General features: G+C 39.5%; 1 protein-coding gene across 5 annotated transcripts in view; it reads right to left on the bottom strand.

The window, feature by feature from the left end:
• Positions 1-21,567, bottom strand: part of ARID4B (AT-rich interaction domain 4B) — an 851,761-nt gene that overhangs the window by 526,714 nt on the left and 303,480 nt on the right. For all 5 annotated transcript variants that reach the window (XR_016311497.1, XM_089668527.1, XM_089668528.1 and 2 more), the window contains 3 exons: positions 20,013-20,085; positions 17,393-17,487; positions 6,302-6,399 (listed from right to left, as the gene is read on the bottom strand). Coding sequence is in view for 4 of the 5 variants with exons in the window: in XM_089668527.1 (XP_089524653.1) it covers positions 6,302-6,399; positions 17,393-17,487; positions 20,013-20,085 (266 nt within the window). In the remaining variant the exon portion in view is untranslated. The remainder of the gene's footprint in view (positions 1-6,301; positions 6,400-17,392; positions 17,488-20,012; positions 20,086-21,567) is intronic.

Raw genomic sequence — 21,567 nt, 5'->3', positions numbered from 1 at the left:
TTCCACCTTTAATGTAAACGATAAACTGTACAAGTCAGTTGAACAACAAACTGAAATCTTTTAGGTGGAGGGAAGCAAAAATGAAAAACTAAATTAATATGGTTGCATACGTTTGCACACCCTAAACTAATATTTTGTTGAACACCTTCTGATTTTATTACAGGAGTCAGTATTTTTGGGTATGAGTCTAGCAGCATGGCACATCTTGACTTGGTATTATTTGCCCACTCTTCCTTGCAAAAACACTCCAAATCTGTCAGATTGCGAGGGCATCTCCTGTGCACAGCCCACTGCAGATCACCCCACAGATGTTTGATCGGATTCAGGTCTAGGCTCTGGCTGGGCCATTCCAATACTTTAATCTTCTTCTGGTGAAGCCATTCCTTTGTTGACTGGGATGTATGCTTTGGGTCGTTGTCATACTGAGAGGTGAAGTTCCTATTCATGTTCAGCTTTCTAGCAGAAGAATTAAGGATTTGTGCCAATATTGACTGATATTTGGAACTGTTCATAATTCCCTCTACCTTGACTAAGGTCCCAGTTCCAGCTGACAAAAACAGCCCCAAAGCATGATGCTGCAACCACCATGCTTCACTGTGGGTATGGTTTTTTCGGTGCCGTTTTTGCAACAAACATATCTTTTGGAATTTAGGCCAAAAAGTTCAACCTTGGTTTCATCAGACCATAACACATTTTCCCACATGCTTTTGGGAGACTTCAGATGTGTTTTTGCAAAGTTTATCCAAGCTGTTTTCTTCATAAGAAAAGGCTTCCATCTTGCCACTCTACCCCATAGCCCAGACATATGAGGAATACAGGAGATTGTTGACACATGTTGTTGACACAGCCAGTATACCAGTCCATGCTATATCGAATGCTTTGGAAATTCTTTTGTACCCTTCTCCTGACTGATACCTTTTAGCAATGAGATCCCTCTGATGCTTTGGAAGCTCTCTGCGGACCATGGCTTTTGCTGTAGGATGTGACTAAGAAAATGTCAGGAAAGACCTACTAGAACAGCTGAACTTTTTTGGAGTTAATCAGAGGCACTTTAAATGATGGCAGGTGTGCACTGACTCCTATTTAACATGATTTTGAATGTGATTGCTTAATTCTGAAGATTTCAGTTTGTTTTTCAATTGAGTTGTACAGTTTAAAGGCAAATTTGTCTTTATTATGTTTTTTACAGCAGCGTTTACAGAACAAAACGAAAGAGACATGAATAACATGTATAAGTAGTCAAAAAGAAATTCCGAGCATAAAAATGATCCAGAAAAGTAATTGTGGGAAACTGTATTCAAAGAATAAAATAAAGGCTCAACATCAGTTGATATGGAGATGCCAGGAACACATTTCCCCAGGAGGTACCCCTGGGTGAGATACGTAGAACATCAAGAGGCATCTTCATACAATTCACTGTACCAAACAGGACTAAAGAAAAAAAATTGTGGAGTGTAGAAAGAAAGAAGAGAAACGAGAAGTTAGTATCAGAGATGGAAAGAGAATGAAAAGAGAGGAGGCGGGAAGGACTCAGGGCAGGATCGCAGTGGCACACTACCAGGGATCCCCTGTGGCATAACCTAGCGATATGTAGTCAAGCGTAAACATGAAGGCCAAACCGGTAACCGCAGGTCAGCGATGTGGGTAGACAAGGCCCAACCCTAGAGGGGCACAGCTTGGGCACACAACTCCTGAAGGGTCAAAGAGGAGGAGAAATGGAGCCAGGCTGACCACAGTAACTTGTGTTTTTCATAAGTATCGTTGGCAAACGCCAACATTTCATCCATACGCATGATATAATTAATCACAGAGACCCACATCGGAAGGGGGGGGGGGGCATTTCCAAGAGAGAGATATCAATTGGCAAGCTGCTGACAAAAAATTAAATTCAACAAACATTTCTTCTGCATTGGCAAAGAGCCGGGTAAAATGGAGAGAAGAGCAATCTCCGGTGAGGAGGCCAAGGACTCACCATAGATGTTATATATATCAAAGACTTGAAGCCAAAAGGGTTGTATTAGGTTGCAATCCCACCAGATGTGGAGCTGGGTACCGACAGCCTGATTACAACGACATCAGAGATTGGATGTAGAAGGGAATATTTTATGTAGGGTGAAAGAATCTCTATACAAACGAGAAAGGAGCTTAAAAGTTATTTTCCTGTGAATAACATGATATAGAAAATTTATGAATGAAATGAAACAACTTAGTCCAGTCTTCTGCCGATATGTCCCTACACAGATTTCGAGACCAAGCCCCCATAAAAGGAGGAAGGTCAGAGTGAAGTGCATCGTGAAGTACTTAGTAGAGGGAAGCCAAAACATGTCTTGGGGGTTCAGAGAGGGAACACGTGCTCAAACTCGGAGAGTGAACGATGAGTACGAGAAGTAGAGAATAAATGTTTACAAAATGAGGATAAATGTAAGGTGGTCAACCAGTCTTTGGAGCCACCCTGAAGAAGATGAAGACCCGACTGGGGGCAAATAAAATCCCGAGCTACGGAAGCGCACATAAAGGGACCAACAACAGAGGATCCCATCCCATGTGGGAGAGCGGGATTATCAAATACAGACGATAGCAGGGAAGAATCGGAAGACAGGAGTGTGATGATACCGCGTTGATACCCCAGTCGCAATACAGTCATAGTCAATGGAGATAAGCCAGAAAAACGCTGAAAGTCATGGTCATAGCCCCACGGCAGATCTAGAAGATCAACTGGAGATCGGTCATGTTCTATCACGCAAGAAGCTTTACGAAAGGGTCTAGGGAACCAATCAAGCAACCGGGACAGCAACACGGCTCTATAAAAAAAAATGTAAAAAACTTTTCACGCTGCTACTAAAAAAGATGGGACTATTGGCACAGCAGCACACACCTGGCTATACCACTAACAAAAAACAATCAGAAAATCGATGTTGCGCTAATCACAATAATGCCACAGACATTCCAAAACAATTAATGAGATGAGAAGACAATAGATAATACACGATAACATAATCAGTAAATGGAAGGAATATGGGAGTGAAGGGAAAGGTGAAATAATAAAGGTCCAAAATGAGGACCAAAAGGTGTAACAGACAATAAATCGTGACTGTAGGAAAAACGCACGGAAATGATCAGGGAAAAATAAAATATTAACTAAATCACAGTAATAGTGGGAGATATGAGTCCATCACAACATAAATAAATAACGTGAATACAACTGATGAGAAAGTGGAGCAAAATGTGAAAAAATACAAAATGAAGTGCTTAATATTAAATGTGGACAAACCACTTATCACAGAAGAATGACAATAACAACGCACAGTGAGGCCAAAAATTGTGACCATGCAACTAAAGAGTCATACCACAATGTGCATCAAAAGGCCATGTGACATAAAATGACTAATAAGTGACCATATAAATACCATAAATAAATGTGGCAAACATATATAGAGTGCAACTATTATAAAACAGAAAATGGTAATATAAACGCCCAGTGAAACCAAATGAATGTATTACTGTGCACCATAAAATACAATAATACAATGAAGAAATAAATAACGTGACAAAAAAAATCGTAAATACGACATAAAGTCCATGTGCAAAAATGGCCAACAAAAACGCATTAAAAAAAAAAAAAAAACCACAATGTGAATAGGTAAATGATTGTTGAATCCCACACCGGCTAAATTGCCTCCTCACCTCCGTGCCCAGACCCCAAGGGGCCAAAAGGCTTTCAGGGCACTCACTGCTGGAGCCCTTTAAGTGGAATCCCAAACGGCGATGTCGGGATGATGTCCCCCTCACTGGTGGACCATAAAGTTCAGCTATGGTAATATATCTTTCACCTTTGGACACCATATTAGTGCATTTGCGACAGAAACAATTGTATGTTAGTGCAAATGAAAAAAGTATCACGGACAGTACTCAATTGTACCTTTGGACACGGAAATCCGCCAGCGCACAGAACTCCTGCCAGGGGTTCATTGGACAAGAAAAAACAGCCAGCTCACAGCACTCCCAGGGAGACAAGAAAAAGTGCTTCCATAGTATAATATTGTAAATGAATCAAATTTATTGTAAAGACAAATGTGCACTTACATGGGGACAGATCAAACAAGGCATCTATCACGTGTTGATATGGGTGTACTGGGTGTACCAATATCGCTGCGGCCGTTCATGTCAGAAATGATGTCACCACATTCCGCTCTCCGACCTACACGTTACATTACTGTCACTTGAGTTCAACACGGCTCTATAGTATAGCTCAAGTCAGGCAAGCCCACTCCGCCCCCAAGCTTCGGATAAGTGAGCAGCTTATATTTTAATCTTGAGAACCCTCTATGCCAAATAAATCTGATCGAAAGAGAATGCAAAGAGAAAACTCCTAGGAACAGAAGCAGGCACAGTCTGGAAGACGTAGAGCAACTTAGGTAAAATATCCATCTTAAGGGTGTTGATGCGTCCAAACTAGGGCAAGTAAGAAGCACCTCACGAAGTCAAATCTTTACGTAAGTGCGGAAGCAGTGGTAAATAATTAAGTGAATATAGAGTGTTGAGATCGGTGGAAATCTGGACCCCAAGATATGAAATGGCCTTAGGTCGTCATTGGAAAGAGAAATTAGAGCGTAGGTGCGATATGACATGATCGGGTAAAGAGATATTCAGAGCCTCCGTTTTTGCAACATTACGTTTGAAGTTACTGAACAAGCCAAATCTATGAAACTCGTGAAATAAATTAGGGAGTGAGAGACGTGGCTGTTGTATGTAAACCAAAAGGTCATCTGCATATAGAGATAGTTTGTGATGTGAGGAGGGAGTGCGAATCCCCATGATAGTTGTTAGCTCTTGTCAGCAAGCGCGACGGCGCACGGATCTGCACATGCGCAGAACACCAATGCGCCCTAATCCGTTGGCGCTAGGACCTGGGCGGCGGCGGCCGCGCATGCGCACTTGCACCAATGATGGTGCAGGGCGCCCTATTTAAACCAGCCCTGCACAGACACTAGTTGCCGTATGATCTAATTATCCTGTTCCTGTGTACCTGCTGATAGACTTGTTGCCGACCCTGCTTGATCCTGACCTCTGCTGACTATCTCCTGCTCTGACGCCTGGCTCGTTTGACTTTTCTCCTGGATATTCCTATTATCGAACCCGGCGAGTGACCTGACTACTCTTTGCCTGCTGCCTTGTACTACGCTGACCCCACTGTTACCAAACCAGCCCGTCTGACCAGGCTCACTACTCTGCCATCCAGCCCGTCTGACCAGGCTCACTACTCTGCCATCCATCCGTCCTGCACAGATCCGGGTATCACTGCTCAGGCCTTTCTGCCTCTTCACGTCAGGCTCTCTACCTGTATTTACCTCTGACGGATCCCTCTACCACAGGCGGGTGGACTCAGGGGCCGCAACCTGGTCACTGTCTGCTCCAAGTTCATCCCCACCATCAGGGGCCCTGGTAAACAAGCAGACTGAGGCTTAGACTCCGCACTCTGGGGAATCCTGTCCTGTGGATTGCAAGAGGTACCGCCAGGTGGTGTCTGACAGCTCTTATGGCCCTCGCGAGATGTTCCATAACCAAAACAAAGAGGAGGAGAGAGAGGGCAGCCCTGTCGAGTCCCGTTCGATATGGGGGAAGGATGAGGAAGCCGAACCGTTCACCAGAACAGATGCCGTGGGATGAGAATATAGGGACATAATCTTAGCAAGAAACCGCAAACCCAAACCTATCTACTCTAGAGTGAGGTGCAGAAAAGCCAATCAACGCGATCAAACGCCTTCTCGGCATCAAATGAAAGCCGTGTTGCTTGGCATAAGAGTGGAAAAAGTTCTGAAATGATTTATCTTTGTCTAAATTTTTTACATCACAGAAACCTGACATTTTAACTTTTTATATCCACTGTATGTATGTATATATATATATTATATATATATATATATATTATATAGCAGTTAAATAACATTGAGTGTTAAGCCTATTTATTGATATCAAATGTATAATATATATTTAACTGACAATTGATTGACAGGCACTACACTTAGTGAACCTAAATTTCAACTTGAAGACCTTGTATTGTTTCCAGAATACATAGGGGAATATTTAAATAGCAGAAAATGTGACTATCACCAAACATTCACTGGTTGTTTTTCACTGCCATTTAAGATACATGCACTTGGAATATTCACTTGCAGAGAATGTTTGGTGAATGCCAGATTCACTGCCCTGTAGTAAATAGTCAAACATTTAACAAAAACATATAAAAACAACTACATTATACTGTATCCAATGAAAAACAAAGAAAAAGGATTGCACCTACTTCTTGTAAGCACACTTGACATTATACCCAGCAGCTGAATTTAACACAGGGATTCCAAGATCCTGGTAAACTTGTTTCCACACTGCTCCACTGTCAATCTTAAAAAAAAAAAACAAACAAAAAAACCCCCAATATATATATATATATATGAAAATATGTTAGTAACAATTAAGAATAAAAAGATACAATTTTAGCCAACAGACATAAATATGGTTTACAAAGTTGAAAGGCAATAATTGTGTATGCAAATAAAAACACAATTATCAAAACTTGAAAATTGTCTAAGACTTGGCTTTTGTGCCAGCGTTGAAAACTGGATATTTGTACATACACATGCTGGATTTATGAGGTGAACCACTGTATTTTCCTGCTTGTACTCCAAAACACTAAATAAATCTAAAATGAAATTTTTCATATTTCCAATATTTTTAGATTGGCACTCTGAAAATGGCAAATCCTGTTTTAAAGTAATTACATTTTGCTCTGCAATGAGTTCTTAGACCTGTTAGTAGGGCAGTTATGAGGCTGAGTCAAGCATCGGATCTTGCCTCAGGTGCAAAGGTGTAGTGGCAGCAGGAGCCTCTTATGCCTCTGCCTTATAACTGCCCTAATAACAAGTCTTTCATGCATCTCATCACACCAGCTGTCTAGTGCATTGTGCAGAACACATTGGCAAACTATTAGCGCAGTCTGGCTAGTTACACTGGAAGAGCATAGCTCTACTGATGTATTCACCTAAGCTCCCCTGTCAGTGTGACAGCTTACCCGCTTCATATCAGAAGTACTCACAGTGTGCCTAATAACAGTGACAAAGATGTCCGAGTAGCTTTATGAGAGTAATCTGCAGGGCTGGGCTGCCAGTGTAAAAGCCAAATCCTACTCTCTATTAATTTATAAATGAAAGCAACAGTTAAAGCCTTAATTTCAAAATTACTGTAATGTGTAAGTTGAAAAGAAGAACCATAAAGGTTTTAAAATAAAGATTTAGCCCCAAATTAGTTATAATAAAATCCTCATACTTTTTTTTTTTTTTTTTACAAAGCTTTTTTTTTTACCGTTCTTATGTAAACTTTTTAAATTTGTGTTTGCCTTGGTAACAAACTAAAAAAATGCTTTGTGCTAGAAACCTAATTACAGTGTCTTAATAAAGAAGACAAGCCATAGAGTAAAACTTGCACTTTGAGCTATAAATAATTTTTGTGTCCAGGTAGAACAAAACATTTTGGTTACGATGATGTTAAAGCAGACCTTCACCCATGAATATGACTTCCTCTCCTTTGACTCCTACCCCCTTCCTCTTGCAAGAAAAAAGTGGGATATCAGTCCAACACGGCGATGCAGAAACAAAGCAACGAAGAAGAACTTTGGGCTGGAAGGAAGCTAATTCAAGGACTAGAAATTAATTTGTAGCACCTCTGTCCTAACATGCTGATTATTACTAAATTATAGTGGTTTAACTATATCAAAACACGCCACTCACCCCCCCCCCCCCATCCCCAACACCCAACTTTTCTTGAATCAAAATTTGCCCATTTTAAGCCAAGGGGGCAGCAAAAGTCTGTACCCTGTGTCTGCCTAAACGCTGTATGCGCAGATTTACAGGCTTCATTCATCTCACCTGTAAGGTTAAGAGTGAAGTTTTGCACCCTTGCCTTGAGTGCCAGAAAACATTGTCTCGGCACTGGCTGTTAACCTCTATGCCTTAAGGCCGTTCCGTGACCTCAACCTCTGAAAATATATTTTCTGAGACAAGACCCTGTAGAATAATGTGGTAGTGTACAACATAGTTAGGCGTCTTTGTAGAGTACAACTTTGTCTGTGATTATTCCTGATCCATTACAGTGTGTTACATACCTCATCCATGTGTTTTTAAAACATTATTCAGGAAAAAAAAAAAATCACGGTTCTAAAATTCGTTTAGTTCACTAAACACCTGTCCGGGAATGGGGGAGGGGGGCTTAACAATATAATTTTGTAATTGACTATCCTGGCCTCTTTTCAAGTGTACATTAATCTGGTGTGTGTTCCTTTTTAACCAGTTCTGTTCACTGGGCATGGAATGCATTCCAAAAAAAGATTAAAACCGTGCCCCGTCCTCCCAGGCAGCAATTGCTGCTGAAAAAAAATTAAAAAAAAAATACAGACCAGAAAGCAGTCTCATGATTTTAATTTATTCTAACAACCTCTGGACTATACATCCATTACAACTGGACACAATAAATGGACCCAATCCAATGGACTTAGCTACAGGTGAACGACATTCTAAAATCCTTACAACTATCCTGGGGAACAATCAAATCTGCAAAGTACTGCAAAATGATGCTCTGACTACCACGTATCCCCACACTGATCACTTCTCATGGGACTAAGATCTTCCTCCTGTTGTCTTAAATGGTGACACAGAGATGGAAACCTGTTTCATGCCTTTGGGCTATGTCGCCAACCAATTTTGGACTGCAATAGTAGATACGCCACCTTATATCTAATGAACGATTTTCCCTTAACCCCATAGTAGGCACTTTTTTTTTTTTTAGCTCAGACATCCCTGGAATCAAGATTTCCAAAGGCTGTATAGAACTGCTCACTATAATACCCCTTGTAGCAAAGATAAAAAAAAGTCCAAAAATGGATTTACTTCACCCGCTTCTATTTTATTGCTTATAGAAAAGCATGTACCTATTCTGTATGGAATAGATGGACTCCTTGCAAATAGAAACACAGGCTCATACATTTTAGACATCTGGAAATCTTTAAAGGATAAATTCACCTTTGGGAACATGTTACGTGTTCCACCCATTTTACCTGCAAAAAATGGGTTATTTTTTTTTACAAGGTGAACTTATCCTGTAGTTCAAACCTTATCTGTTGATACTCATCAATTAATAGCACAATACTTTTGCAATATCCAGTCGTATCAACCTTGACTATTAGCTAAAGACCCTCCTCTTTAAATCACACTCCCACCTTAACTCCTACCTGGGGCCTGGTGTATGAGGCCTCCCCCACCCTCTTACTTCTATACTTCCAGACACATAACACCAAGTGTTTATTGCGCAGTACTGGACTGTGTTATTAGCCTAACCACATACTGTACCGCTAAAGTGACTATTGCTCAGTGCTGCCTTCTCAGCCAAATGTTGTGACCACCTTTACATTTTGTATAAATTCTTGTTTAATAAAAATTTAAAAAACACAGTTCAGATGTTTGATTCAGAGATATACGTAACATTTTAGTTACTTTGTATTTACTCTGGTTATCTGCAGATAAAGTGACTTAGTAGTGACTTTTGATCTGCATAGGATGCAAACCTACCTGACAAATGAAAAAAAAAAGTATTATCTAACTCCTTGGTAATCTTTAGCTTTTATAACCATATTTAACATTTTTCACAGTTTTATTCATTTGGTTTGCCATTTTATTTTAACACAAGGCAAAGCATTGAAAAATTAAATGATTTTTGATTTAGGCTCCATTCACTTGCAATGCGACTTTGGACACATAGGAGGTTTACGAAAGCTGGAAAGTGCAAAATTGGGCACACTTCTGCATAGAAACCAATCAGCTTCCATGTTTTATTGCAAAAGCTTAACTGAACAAGCTGAGATTAAAAGCTGATTGGATTCTATACAGAAGTGAGCCTGATTTTGCACTCTCCAGCTTTACTAAATAAACCCCATAAAGTTGAATGACAACTCGCAGCCAATATATTTCAATGGAAGCCGCTCAAATCTATGCGAGCTAAATTTGCAGCAACTTTAAAAAGTTTCCTTCACTACTCTGACTGCAATATAAACTCTCAAAAGTCCCATGAAAGTGGCATCTTAATGTAATTAATGTGACAGCTGAGCAACAGTCAACAGCCCCATCCAAGTCGAACCCATCCAAAGTTGCATCAAAGTCACAATGAAAATAGCACGATTTTGGAGCCGCACAAGTGTGAATGGAGCCTGACTACAGTTAAATCAGTTTCCTGTGCAAAAAGACTGTATAGTCCTTTTTGCACACAAGGTTTCCATCACTTGTAAGTATCAAAAGAATAGCTACAAACTACTAACCAGATAGTACAGGTCTCCAAGTGTCCTTCATCTAATGTTTCCACAATAGTGCAACGGTTGTTGGGAGAAGTATGGAGGCAGAGGAAACCCTATTACATATTTTTTGGGAGTGTCCTAAGCTGAAGGAATTCTGTAGACCTTACAGTTAAGATCCTTACAGATGTACACTCACCAGCCACTTTATTAGGTACACCTGTTCAATTGCTTGGTAACACAAATTGCTAATCAGTCAATCACATAGCAGCAACTTAATGCATTTAGAGGTGGTGAAGATGACTTGCTGAAGTTTAAACTGAGCTTTAAAATGGGAAAAAAGAGGATTAAATGACTTTGAGCATGGTTGTTGGTGCCAGACAGGCTGGTCTGAGCATTTAAAAAACTGACAATCTACTGGGATTGTCATGTACAAACATCTCTACGGTTTATAGAGAATGGTCCAAAAAGAGAGAATATCTGGTAAGCGGCAGTTGTGTGGACAAAAATGCCTTGTTGATGTCAGAGGAGACTGGGCAGACTGGTTTGAGATGATAGAATGGCAACAGTATCTCATGTCAATATGGACCAAACTCTCTGAGGAATGTTTCGAACACCTTGTTGAATCTATGCCACAAACAATGAGGTAAAAGGGGTCTAGCGAGGTACTAGCAAGTTGTACCCTATAAAGTGGCAGCTGAGTGTAATGATGCAGCATATTTTCTGCATAATACTCTGCTTTCTATAAAGAAAAACAAAGGATCACTACTTAAACACCTCATTAAAGTGTTACTAAACCCACAACAGTAAAATCAGTCTGTATATGCAGTAGAGCATGCTTGTTATACTCACTGTGGAACCTAAGGAGTTAATCCTCTGTATTGTGTAAAAACATTGTTTAATCCTGTCTTCTCTGATCCTCCCCTTCTTCCAGTGTCCCCATCTCATCTACTGCTAGAGGCTTTTTTTTCTTTCTTGGGAGAGTGCATGTGATCAGCACATGGCCAACCAGCACAGATAAGACAGAGGTCAGGGGTTCTGCATCCTCCTAGAGCAAAATGAAAACTTTTCCTACAAGCTTTAACATGTGCTCGGCTGGATACTGATAGAAGTCACAAGACTGCTATATACTGCTAATGAGAAAAGGTATTTAGCAGTTTATATTTACTAAAATAATTGAATTTCCATGTTCTCTGTACTGTGGGAGACCAGATATAGTGAATGCAGGGTCCTGCGTTTAGTAACACTTTAATGCTGCATAAGCCTGGTTTTTCTATAGAGATCAGATGCCTTACCTGAGTCATGGTTATTGTTAACATGCACAGAGTTGGTTCTTTGGACATTGAGGTGGGGGGCAGAGGTATCTGGACAATCCATAATCCCCTCTCCCCCTTTTTTTGTGTCTCCCTTCCCCTACGGTCTTTGTCTATTCTAGTACACATTCTTCATCAACTTTCCGCTATTTTTCTCTTCAAATCTTCTACCCACCCCTATTTCCCTATGTTCTCTTCTAAAATTCTTATATGATCTCTATAAAAAATTACTACTAGAGAAGAAAAATTACTGTAAAACAAGGGGAAAGAGGGTGCACCAGCCTAGTGCATTATCTGAGCAATAACTTTATTAAATCCAAAGCAGATATACCAACAAACAACTGTGGTAACAAAAGCGTATCAAGGTCCAAAGCAACCAAATCAGTTCCCAAATGCGAGAAAACCCTCCGGATGGATGACGTGTTTCAAGGGGTGATCTCCTCTTCCTCAGAGCCAATCTTAGATGTTGTATTTGTTGTATTAATATAACAAATTATGAGGTCACATGATATTGTGAAAGCACCTTCCACTCAGAGGTGGGATAACCCAAACCATATACAGCTGGCTGCAGTTATGGCACATGTTAAATTAAAATCAATATTTGATCTGTATATACCACACAACTATATCTATGACAATGCAAATAAATGAGAAATGCTAAAAATGTGTTTAAAAATATATATAACTTAGAAATAAAATCTACAGATCAATTAACCTGCATATGTGTGCATTCTTACCAGGCAAAACGAATTAATACATGCAGTGTAGTTGATGCATCTTTAGACCAGTTCTTTGAGAATTTTTCAGTGCTCCCCTATAGGATAAGTTTGTTGACACTGATAATCAGGAAAAAATGGCATGGATCGCCCAGCAGGGTGCAGAAAATAGGAAGTTAGGCATGTGCGTGTATTCAAGCAGCAACTTCCGGTAAAGGAGGAACGTCACTTCCTGTGACGTCAAATCCAGTTTGCAGACGGGTTGAGAAGACCCAGGAAATGGAGTAGCTGATGGGGACACCATGCAGAGCGAATAATAACCAGCTCAAACACAGAGACATCCCACCAATGTGTATATATATATATATATATATATATATATATATATATATATAAATTATTTGTGTGTGAAAACAAATAGTGCAGCACTTCAAAATGTAATGTAACAAACATTAACCAAAATAATATCTAAATACCCCTCCTTCCTGACCAAGCCATTTTTTTGCATTACTTTAACTGACAATTGCGCGGTCATGAAATGCTGCACCGAAATGAAATTTGTCATTTTTTTCCCCACGAATAGAGCTTTCTTTTGGTGGTATTTGATCGTCTGTGCGTCTTAATTTTTTGCACTATAAAAAAAAGACAAAATATTTCGAGAAAAAAAATATTGTTTACTTTTTGCTATTAAACATGTCCAGTAAAAAAAAAAAATCAAATTTCATCACAAATTTAGGCCAAAATGTATTCTGCTATATGTCTTTGCTAAAAAAAAAAAAAAAAATCACTATACATGTAAATTAATTGGTTTATGGAAAAGTTATAGCATTTACAAATGGCGGTATATATACTGAGATTTTTAAAAAAATCTTTTATTTTTACTAGTAATGGTGGTGATCAGCGACTTATAGTGGGACTGCGGCGGGACATTCCCAGTGACACGAATACAGTGATCAGTGCTAATAAAAAGCACTGACACTGAACTAATGGCATTGGGCAGGAAGGGGTTACCATGGGGGGGGGGATCAAAGGGTTAACTGTGTGCCCTTTTACATGGTGTGCTGTGTTAGTGCTTCACTGTAAGCACACTGCTTTGTATGGCTATGCTATGTACAGCCATGCAAATCAGTGTGCAGGAGCTGACAGGAGAGAGAATTGTATTGTTTACAAACAGTTCTCCCTCCCCCCCATCGGAGATGCTCGATACATATATATACATATATCTTCAAATTAGCAGCAAAGGAGTCAAATTAAAGTGCTAGCGCAAAATAATTAAAGAAATCATAAAGGTGCTAGCACAAATTGATAAAAACTAGATGTAAGCCATATATAACTATACACATTATAAAGAAGTAAAATTAGACTAGTGCTAGTATACTAATCCATAAAAGTTTGCAGAGGTCAAAGATCTCCACTGTAGGTGTAGTGCAGCTACATAAATCCCGACTTGATCTCAAAACAAAATGAATCACGTTACCCCAAAAATAAATGTACAAACTTATAATATTAAAGTATTCATCGTGCAAAAATGAAGAAAAAAATTCAATGATATAATACAACCAAATGAACAAATTAAGTACCAGAATGATAGTTCCTTCAAAAAATATTTTAGAAAAAAATAAAAGAATAAGTTCACCTTTGCGATTATGTTCCACCCATTTTTAGGGAAGCATGTAACATGTTGCCATATTTGCAGCCCCCCCTCCCGCTGACAGACAGTACGGGGAGAAGTCTCCCCATACCATGTGTCAAAATTTGAAAACAGCGCCCACACGACCGCAACATTAATTCACGGACTTCCGTGAATGAATGAACTGCAAGTCCCGACAACCTTAGTGGCTGTCAGCTTGTAGTTTACAATTAAATACCACAGCACTGTGGAGCGCCGTGGTATTTCATTGAAGCTTCCTGTTATAATATCTGCTTGCTCGTACATTTCAAATGGCAAGCAGATATTCTGACAGGAGACCTGCATGGCATCAGCGCTGGTACAATGCTTTGCAGCGTCCTGTAGACAAAAATAATAAATGCACATTTTTTAAACCTGGAAAAAAACATGCATTTATCATTTTTGTCTAAAAGGTGAACTTATTATTTAAGCCTGTGCACAGCCATCCAGAGCAGTGTGCTTACAGTAAAGAACACCCCCGCCCCCTAGTAAAACACTCCCATCACACAGTTAACCCTTTGATTGAACCTCATGTTAACCCATTCTTGCCCAGTGCCATTAGTACAGTGTTTTAGCACTGATTACTGTATTGGTGTCACTGGGGATGTCAGTGACACCAAGTCCATTCCCCCCAGTGTCAGAATGCCAACCGCAGTCCTGCTATAAGTCGCTGATCGCCACCATAAACCCCCCCCCAAAAAAACAGTACCTATACCGCCATTTGTAAACGCTATAACTTTCACATAAACCAATTAATTTACACGTATTGGGATTTTTTTTTAGCAAAGACATGTCGCAGAATACATTTTGGCCTAAATTCATGATGAAATTTGATTTTTTTAAATTTTTTTTACTGGACATGTTTTATAGCAAAACGTCCAGAAATATTGTTTTTTCTTGTCAGTCTTTTTTTTTTTTTAGTGCGCAAAAAATAAAAAACGCACAGGCAATCAAACACCACCGAAAGAGAGCTCTATGTATGGAAAAAATGTTATTTGGGTGTAGCGTTGCATGACTGCGCAATTGTCAAAGTAACTCAGCGCCGTAACGCAAACCACTTCTTTAACTGCTTCCTGACCACCCTATAGCAGAAATACTGCTACAGGGTGGCATGGGTGGGTATATATACATGATTCGCGCTCCCTTGGTTTTCACGTCCCTCCCAGATAACGTCAGATTGTCAATCAGTACACCAGTAATCACATTTAACCCCTTGATTGCCAGGAACACGCTTATACACAATAAACCTCCATTGCTAGTATAGTATCTGAACAGATCAATATCTTTGATCAGATCCGCACTATACCAGTGTTAACATGCCAGCATCTGCGTTTAGCCCCTACGCTTACCCCCCTCTTCTCCCCTTGCAAGTGCAGTGTCAGTAGGACACTGTCACTTGATACATTGCACACAAAACCACAGTTTTCGCAGAATCAGGTCTGATCTCTGCTAGCACTTGCTGGTAAATTTTGATGACTATCATAAGCAGAAGAGTGCCAGTACTAGTGCTGCTCTACCTTTTGGTGAACTGGCGAGCACCAGCAGCCTAGTACATCCTGATCTTTCACATACCAGCAAAGCAGTATCACTTGGTGACGTGGCGAGTCCCATAAGTGCAGTACAAGCTGGTGCGGTGGCAAGCACAAATATTGTCCCGCAACCACCAAGAATTCGCACACAGGCCCGTAGAGCCCCTAGTATCCTTCTGGATGTGCTTGCAAATTCTGATTGGCAGCCCACAAATTCTGCAGCACCCGTACTTTAGCCATTCACTGCCCAATCCGAAACTCAGGTGGAAACAGCAAATTTAACTACTCCCCTTGATTTTTAGGAGCTGTTTTTCAAGGAAGATCTGCATGCATTGCTTGTGGATCAAAGCAATTTATATGCACAAAAAATTATCGCTGCCAACCCAAATTCAAACATTGCCAGACCATTCGCATGGAAACCCATTACGGTTTCTGAATTTATATTTTTTTGGGGCCTAACCCTCAACATGGGCATTACTAAAAAAAAAAAAAATTTGTGGTTGTATTGGTCCACAGACCCGATTCATCATATGCTCGTGTTCTCTGCTGCCATGGCCAGGCAAAGATATGAGAATATAATGTGCTTTAGGCATTTCAACAACAACACACTCTCTCGTCCTCGGGGTGACCCTGAATTTGACAGACTCCACAAAATTCAGCCCCTTGTAAATAACCTTAACCAAAAATTTGCAGATGTCTATACTCCCCAGCAAAACATCTGTGTTGAGGAGTCCCTCATTAATTTTTCTGGCAGCCTTGCATTCAAACAATTTCTCCTCAGCAAGCGTGCCAGATATGGGGTCAAGATAGTCACGTGGAGCCCCCTGGATGCCCAGACTACATGGGGAGTAGTGGAAAGATAGTTTGGGACTTGGTGTCATCCCTTTTCCATACGGGGTACCACTTATACGTGGACAATTTTTATTCAAGCGTACCACTATTTAGACATTTATACAATCTTGGAATTGGCGCCTGTTGCACCGTGCGACCTAATGTGTGCCCACCATTAGAAGTGGGTGGATGCAGGGCGGTATATTCTAATGTTGGGCATACTACACACTTTTTCTGGCAGAGGTTTCTTCTCATTTTTTTCATTCAGCCCACAGGCTGCATACAAAAAAAAAAAAAAAAACTAACATAGCATATATACCCAACAAGGACCAGCGACGTAATGATTTTGACCCCTCTTTAAATATAGGCACCACATCGGCCTTATGCCAGTCCAGTTGTACTAGTCCCTAAAAAGTAGAAACAATGGCTTTGAAATGACAATTCTTTAAGGACCCATCCAGGTGCTTTATTCACCTTTATTCTAAATATTTTTGGATCATATCAATTGTGAGCCAATGTGGATCATCTGGAGCTGTGTCAATACCATTCCCATTATGGACAAGAGCTCCCCCATGCTCCTTTGTATACACAGAGCTGAAGAAGGTATTTAATAAATTTGCCTTCTCTTCGTCCCCAGTCACCCACTCTAGATTATTTTGTAAACGGCCTACATCATGCTTGATATCGCTATCCTGGGGTGCTTTCCTAGGGGCTGATTTTTCATCTATTGGGAGTTGTCCTGCTGCATGCCATCTAAAACCTCCATGGCTTCGGTGAAGACTAAATGCTCCTCATTGTTGAACCACAGTGAAAGCCATTTACCACTAACTGATAATATGATACTCCACTATTTTTCTATTCCCAAAGATACAACAACCAGTTCCCTGCTATCTGTAATACTATGCCACTTAGATTATTAAACCCTCCAAGTTCATCTACAAGACAAAACAATTTGAATAGGTTTAAATTTCTGTATCTGCTATCTGTGATACTATGCCACTTACATTATTAAACCCTCCAAGTTCATGTACAAGGCGAAACAATTTGAACAGATTTAAATTTTTGTATCCCAGTACAGGTTTTTTGTTGATTGGTGTTCCTATAAAAACATCAAATGGACATTATTGTTATAGAACTTTTTATTGATAAGAATGAAATCAATATGAATACATAGGAGGACACTATAATAAGTAATAAAATATTTTCAGTTGCAATGAATACACATCATCATTGGGAAACTAAGTACTTTTAAATAAACAAATATTCAAAAACACTATAAATTCCTTAAAAGAAAAAAAAAAAAAAGCACATTTTAAAAGCATCATCATACCATCTACCCTACCATCCCTCCTTTGTGACATTTTGTTTCCTGTTACCATACCATAACCTACATTACTGTAAATAATAAACACTTGCATATAAGAATTCAGAATTCCTTAGTCTGTATGTACTCCTACTCCAAGGAATTGAACTTCTTTTCATTGATGTGTACAGTACAAAACTATTTACAATAGTTTCAATTGATTTAGGTAAAAATAAACAAAATACAAGAGGTTTGTATTCAAGAAGTATTACATTACATAAATCCTGGTAAAAATGCAGGATAGTCTCTATTTATACTGCAGGCAACTGTAACTTAGTCAAGCTACCAAGCTCTAAGGTTTGAGCCAATGAGACCAAAATGCCAGGGAAGAAATAGGAAGGTGGGATCTCATGCTATCATACATGAATTAACTAAGCCTGCTGCTAGTCATTTCCTTATCTTGGGTGAAATGAGTTTGACAGACTGCGGAGTATGCTTCAAAGTACAAATCACATTAAAGAGACTTGGTCTCCAACTTAAAAAAACTGCAGGTACAGGCACAAAAAACTCATTACCTATCCATACATTTATTTATTTGCAATATTCCTTTGGACTTGCTAAAAAAAATGAACTAGTCTATTCCCTAAATCAGTGCCTGCTTTGCACAGCCCTCTTCTCTTCTGCAAGTGCCTAAACTTTGCACTGGCTTCGGTCCTCTGCCTTTCCACCTTTTATGTAGCAGCCAGGGTAGAAGCGAAAAAAAAAACATTACCCACTGTCACCCTATTTGACAGCTGTGAGTCTGCTGACATCACATCCAAGATGGTGGCACAAAGCAGCAGTTTCAGTTTTTGGATGAGCACATAAGGTAGGCTTTTACAGGTAAATAACATGCATAGAATGTGGTAAATGCATATATAATCTTATGGGAATAAATTATTCAAAAATGAATGATCTCGTGAGAGGATCTGTTTAATTCCGTTTACCAAGGATATATCTACAAACAGCTTGGTATACAAGGAATTAAAACAAGCTTGTAGCTGCTGTAGCAGTGAGCATGGTATTGATATTTTACAGCAGACTCTCTGCTTTAAGGTAAAAAGTGATCTGGGTGGTTCTAAAGCTGCTCAATCACTTTTATAGGGCTTCAAAGGTGATACCAAACCCACCCCATCACCCTCCACTGGAGCGCGTGGTGGTTGCCGGGCTTCCCATTTCCTCCAAGGAGTAGGGGACCACGGGAAACGGCAGCAACTGCAACATTCATTCCCTGGATACCCCCTGCAATGAATGAACCCGGACGTGACATGCATTATTTTTTTAAATCAGAATATGAGTTTATTGAAATACAAAAACAAAAAGTATTCGATTTCAGAGCAGGCAGTTTACAACAGTAAGTTCACAAGTAAGTAGTATGCATATCAATCAACAATACAGCAGCAAATTGCACATTAGTACATACATAACATTGTATGGGGATAAGAAGACAACACAATAATGATGATCTGTGCTTTATTATCTGTGATGGAGGGCAGGGAGACATTAGGGTTCAAATAGACCCCTAATGTCTCCATAAAAAGAACCTGTCACCTGCCCAGGCTATCACATAGGATACTTTTTTTTCCCCCTTGTGAGAGCAATAAAGTTAAAGTAAATAAAAAAAAAAAAAACAAAAACACATTGCAATAAACCAAATAAACATTATTATATTTGCAGCATAGGGTGTATACATGTATGTAAGCATAAATTGCGCCACACATGTGCTGTATCATCGCAAATGAAAGAGAGAGCAATAATTCATGATCAACTCTAAACATAATCGGTAGAGGCTTATAAAGCATTGCCTACGGAAAATTTTGGGTACCATAGTCTCACAATTTCACAAGCACAAACAACTTTAAGGCTTGACATGTTTGGTATCTATTTACTTGAAATATCACATTCTTTTATATTTTAACAAAAATGTGTATTATATTATGTTTGCACTTAAATTCATTTTAGTGTATTTTTTACTGAAAATATGTTTGATAAACAATTGTGTAAATATGTTGTGATATAAAAAAAATTTAACTACAGTCCTACTACAGCACCAATTTAAAAGCATATAACACTAGAGCACCAAAACAGAGTTAATTTTACTGAGGCCACACAATGCTACAATATGAATTGTAACTGGTTGGTGGTATGGCTCCTGTACTACAGGTGCACCTAAATTACCTTCAGATTTTTTTTGTGTATTTTATTAATATTATTGTTATGACTTTTCATTAAAAAAAAAAAACACTTTAAAAAATACAATACATGAAATCTTAGATGCTCACCTCTGTCCTCCATAAACTTGTAGAGCTGCTGTAAAAAATTTTCACCTTCATCTGGAAATGGTTCTACTTCCTCCTACATAAAAGTTTGCAACATATATTTAAAAAAATATTAGATTAGAGAACATTTTACAGTCTTATTTTATAGTCCTTCTAAGGACTACAATTAATTCCTACAGTGGAATTTAAAGAAAACTTCTCTTCTAGACTACAGCCTCTGTAATTACTGGCAGCCATGCCTCCTGGCCTGCCCACAGATGTTGATTGCCAGCAGATCCTGTAGGGAGTAAAGCTGTAAACACAGCAAAGCATCATTACTAGTCTTACCCCCACCCTTGCTGTTCAGACACAAGAAGGAGAGATGGCAGTCATGTGAATGCTGATCAAGTCAATGAACTAGTATAGGTAAAAATATATCCTTGCATTTCGTATACAAGTTTTTCCTGAAGAACCAACCCCCCCCACAAGAAAAAAAAAAAAGATTCCGTCTTACCACAGTATAACAAATTACAACTACACCCTGTTCCAAATTATTATGCAAATTCTATTTAAGGGTCACAAAGATTAAATATTTAGATTTTCAGTTTAACTCATGGATGGCATTGTGTCTCAGGGCTCTTTTGATCACTGAAAACAATCTCGGACACCTGTGATAATTAGATAGAGCCCAATTTAAGGAAAAACTACTAAAGGAGGGTGTTCCACATTATTAAGCAGAGCACCATTTTCAAGCAATATGGGGAAGAAAAAGGATCTCTCTGCTGCCGAAAAGAGTGAAATAGTTCAATGCCTCGGACGAGGTATGAAAACATTAGATATTTCATGAAAACTTAAGCGTGATCATCGCACTATTAAGAGATTTGTGGCTGATTCAGAGCACAGATGGGTTCGTGCAGATAAAGGCACATTGAGGAAGATTTCTGCCAGATCCATGCATCGGATCAAGAGAGCAGCTGCTAAAATACCATTACATAGCAGCAGACAGATATTTGAAGCTGCTGGTGCCTCTGGAGTCCCACAGACATTAAGGTGTAGAGTCCTCCAGAGTCTTGCAACTGTGCATAAACCTTCTATTCAGCCACTACTAACCAATGCGCACAATGCATTGGGCAGAAAAATACATGAAGACTAATTTTCAAACAGTCCTGTTGGCTGATGAGTGCCATGCAACCCTGGATGGTCCAGATGGATGGAGTAGTGGATGGTTGGTGGCCGGCCACTCTGTTCCAACAAGGCTGTGACGTCAGCAAGGCGGTGGTGGAGTCATGTTTTGGGCCGGAATCATGGCAACAGAGCTGGTCGGCCCCTTTAGGGTCCCCCAAGGTGTAAAGATGACCTCTGCAAAGTATGTGGCGTTTATGACTGACCACTTTTCTTCCCTGGTACAGAAGCAAGAACTATGCTTTCCGTAATAAAATCATCTTCATGCATGACAATGCACCATCTCATGCTGCAAAGAATACCTCTGCATCAATGGCTGCTATGGGGATAAAAGGAGAGAAAGTCATGGTGTGGCCTCCATCCTCCCCTGACCTCAATCCTATTGAGAACCTTTGGA

The sequence above is a fragment of the Staurois parvus genome, unplaced genomic scaffold (genome assembly GCF_062004578.1).
Source record: "Staurois parvus isolate SC_StPar_1 unplaced genomic scaffold, SC_StPar_1.0 ptg000059l, whole genome shotgun sequence".
Lineage (NCBI taxonomy): Eukaryota > Metazoa > Chordata > Amphibia > Anura > Ranidae > Staurois > Staurois parvus.
This window is presented reverse-complemented; position numbering and strand designations above follow the sequence as displayed.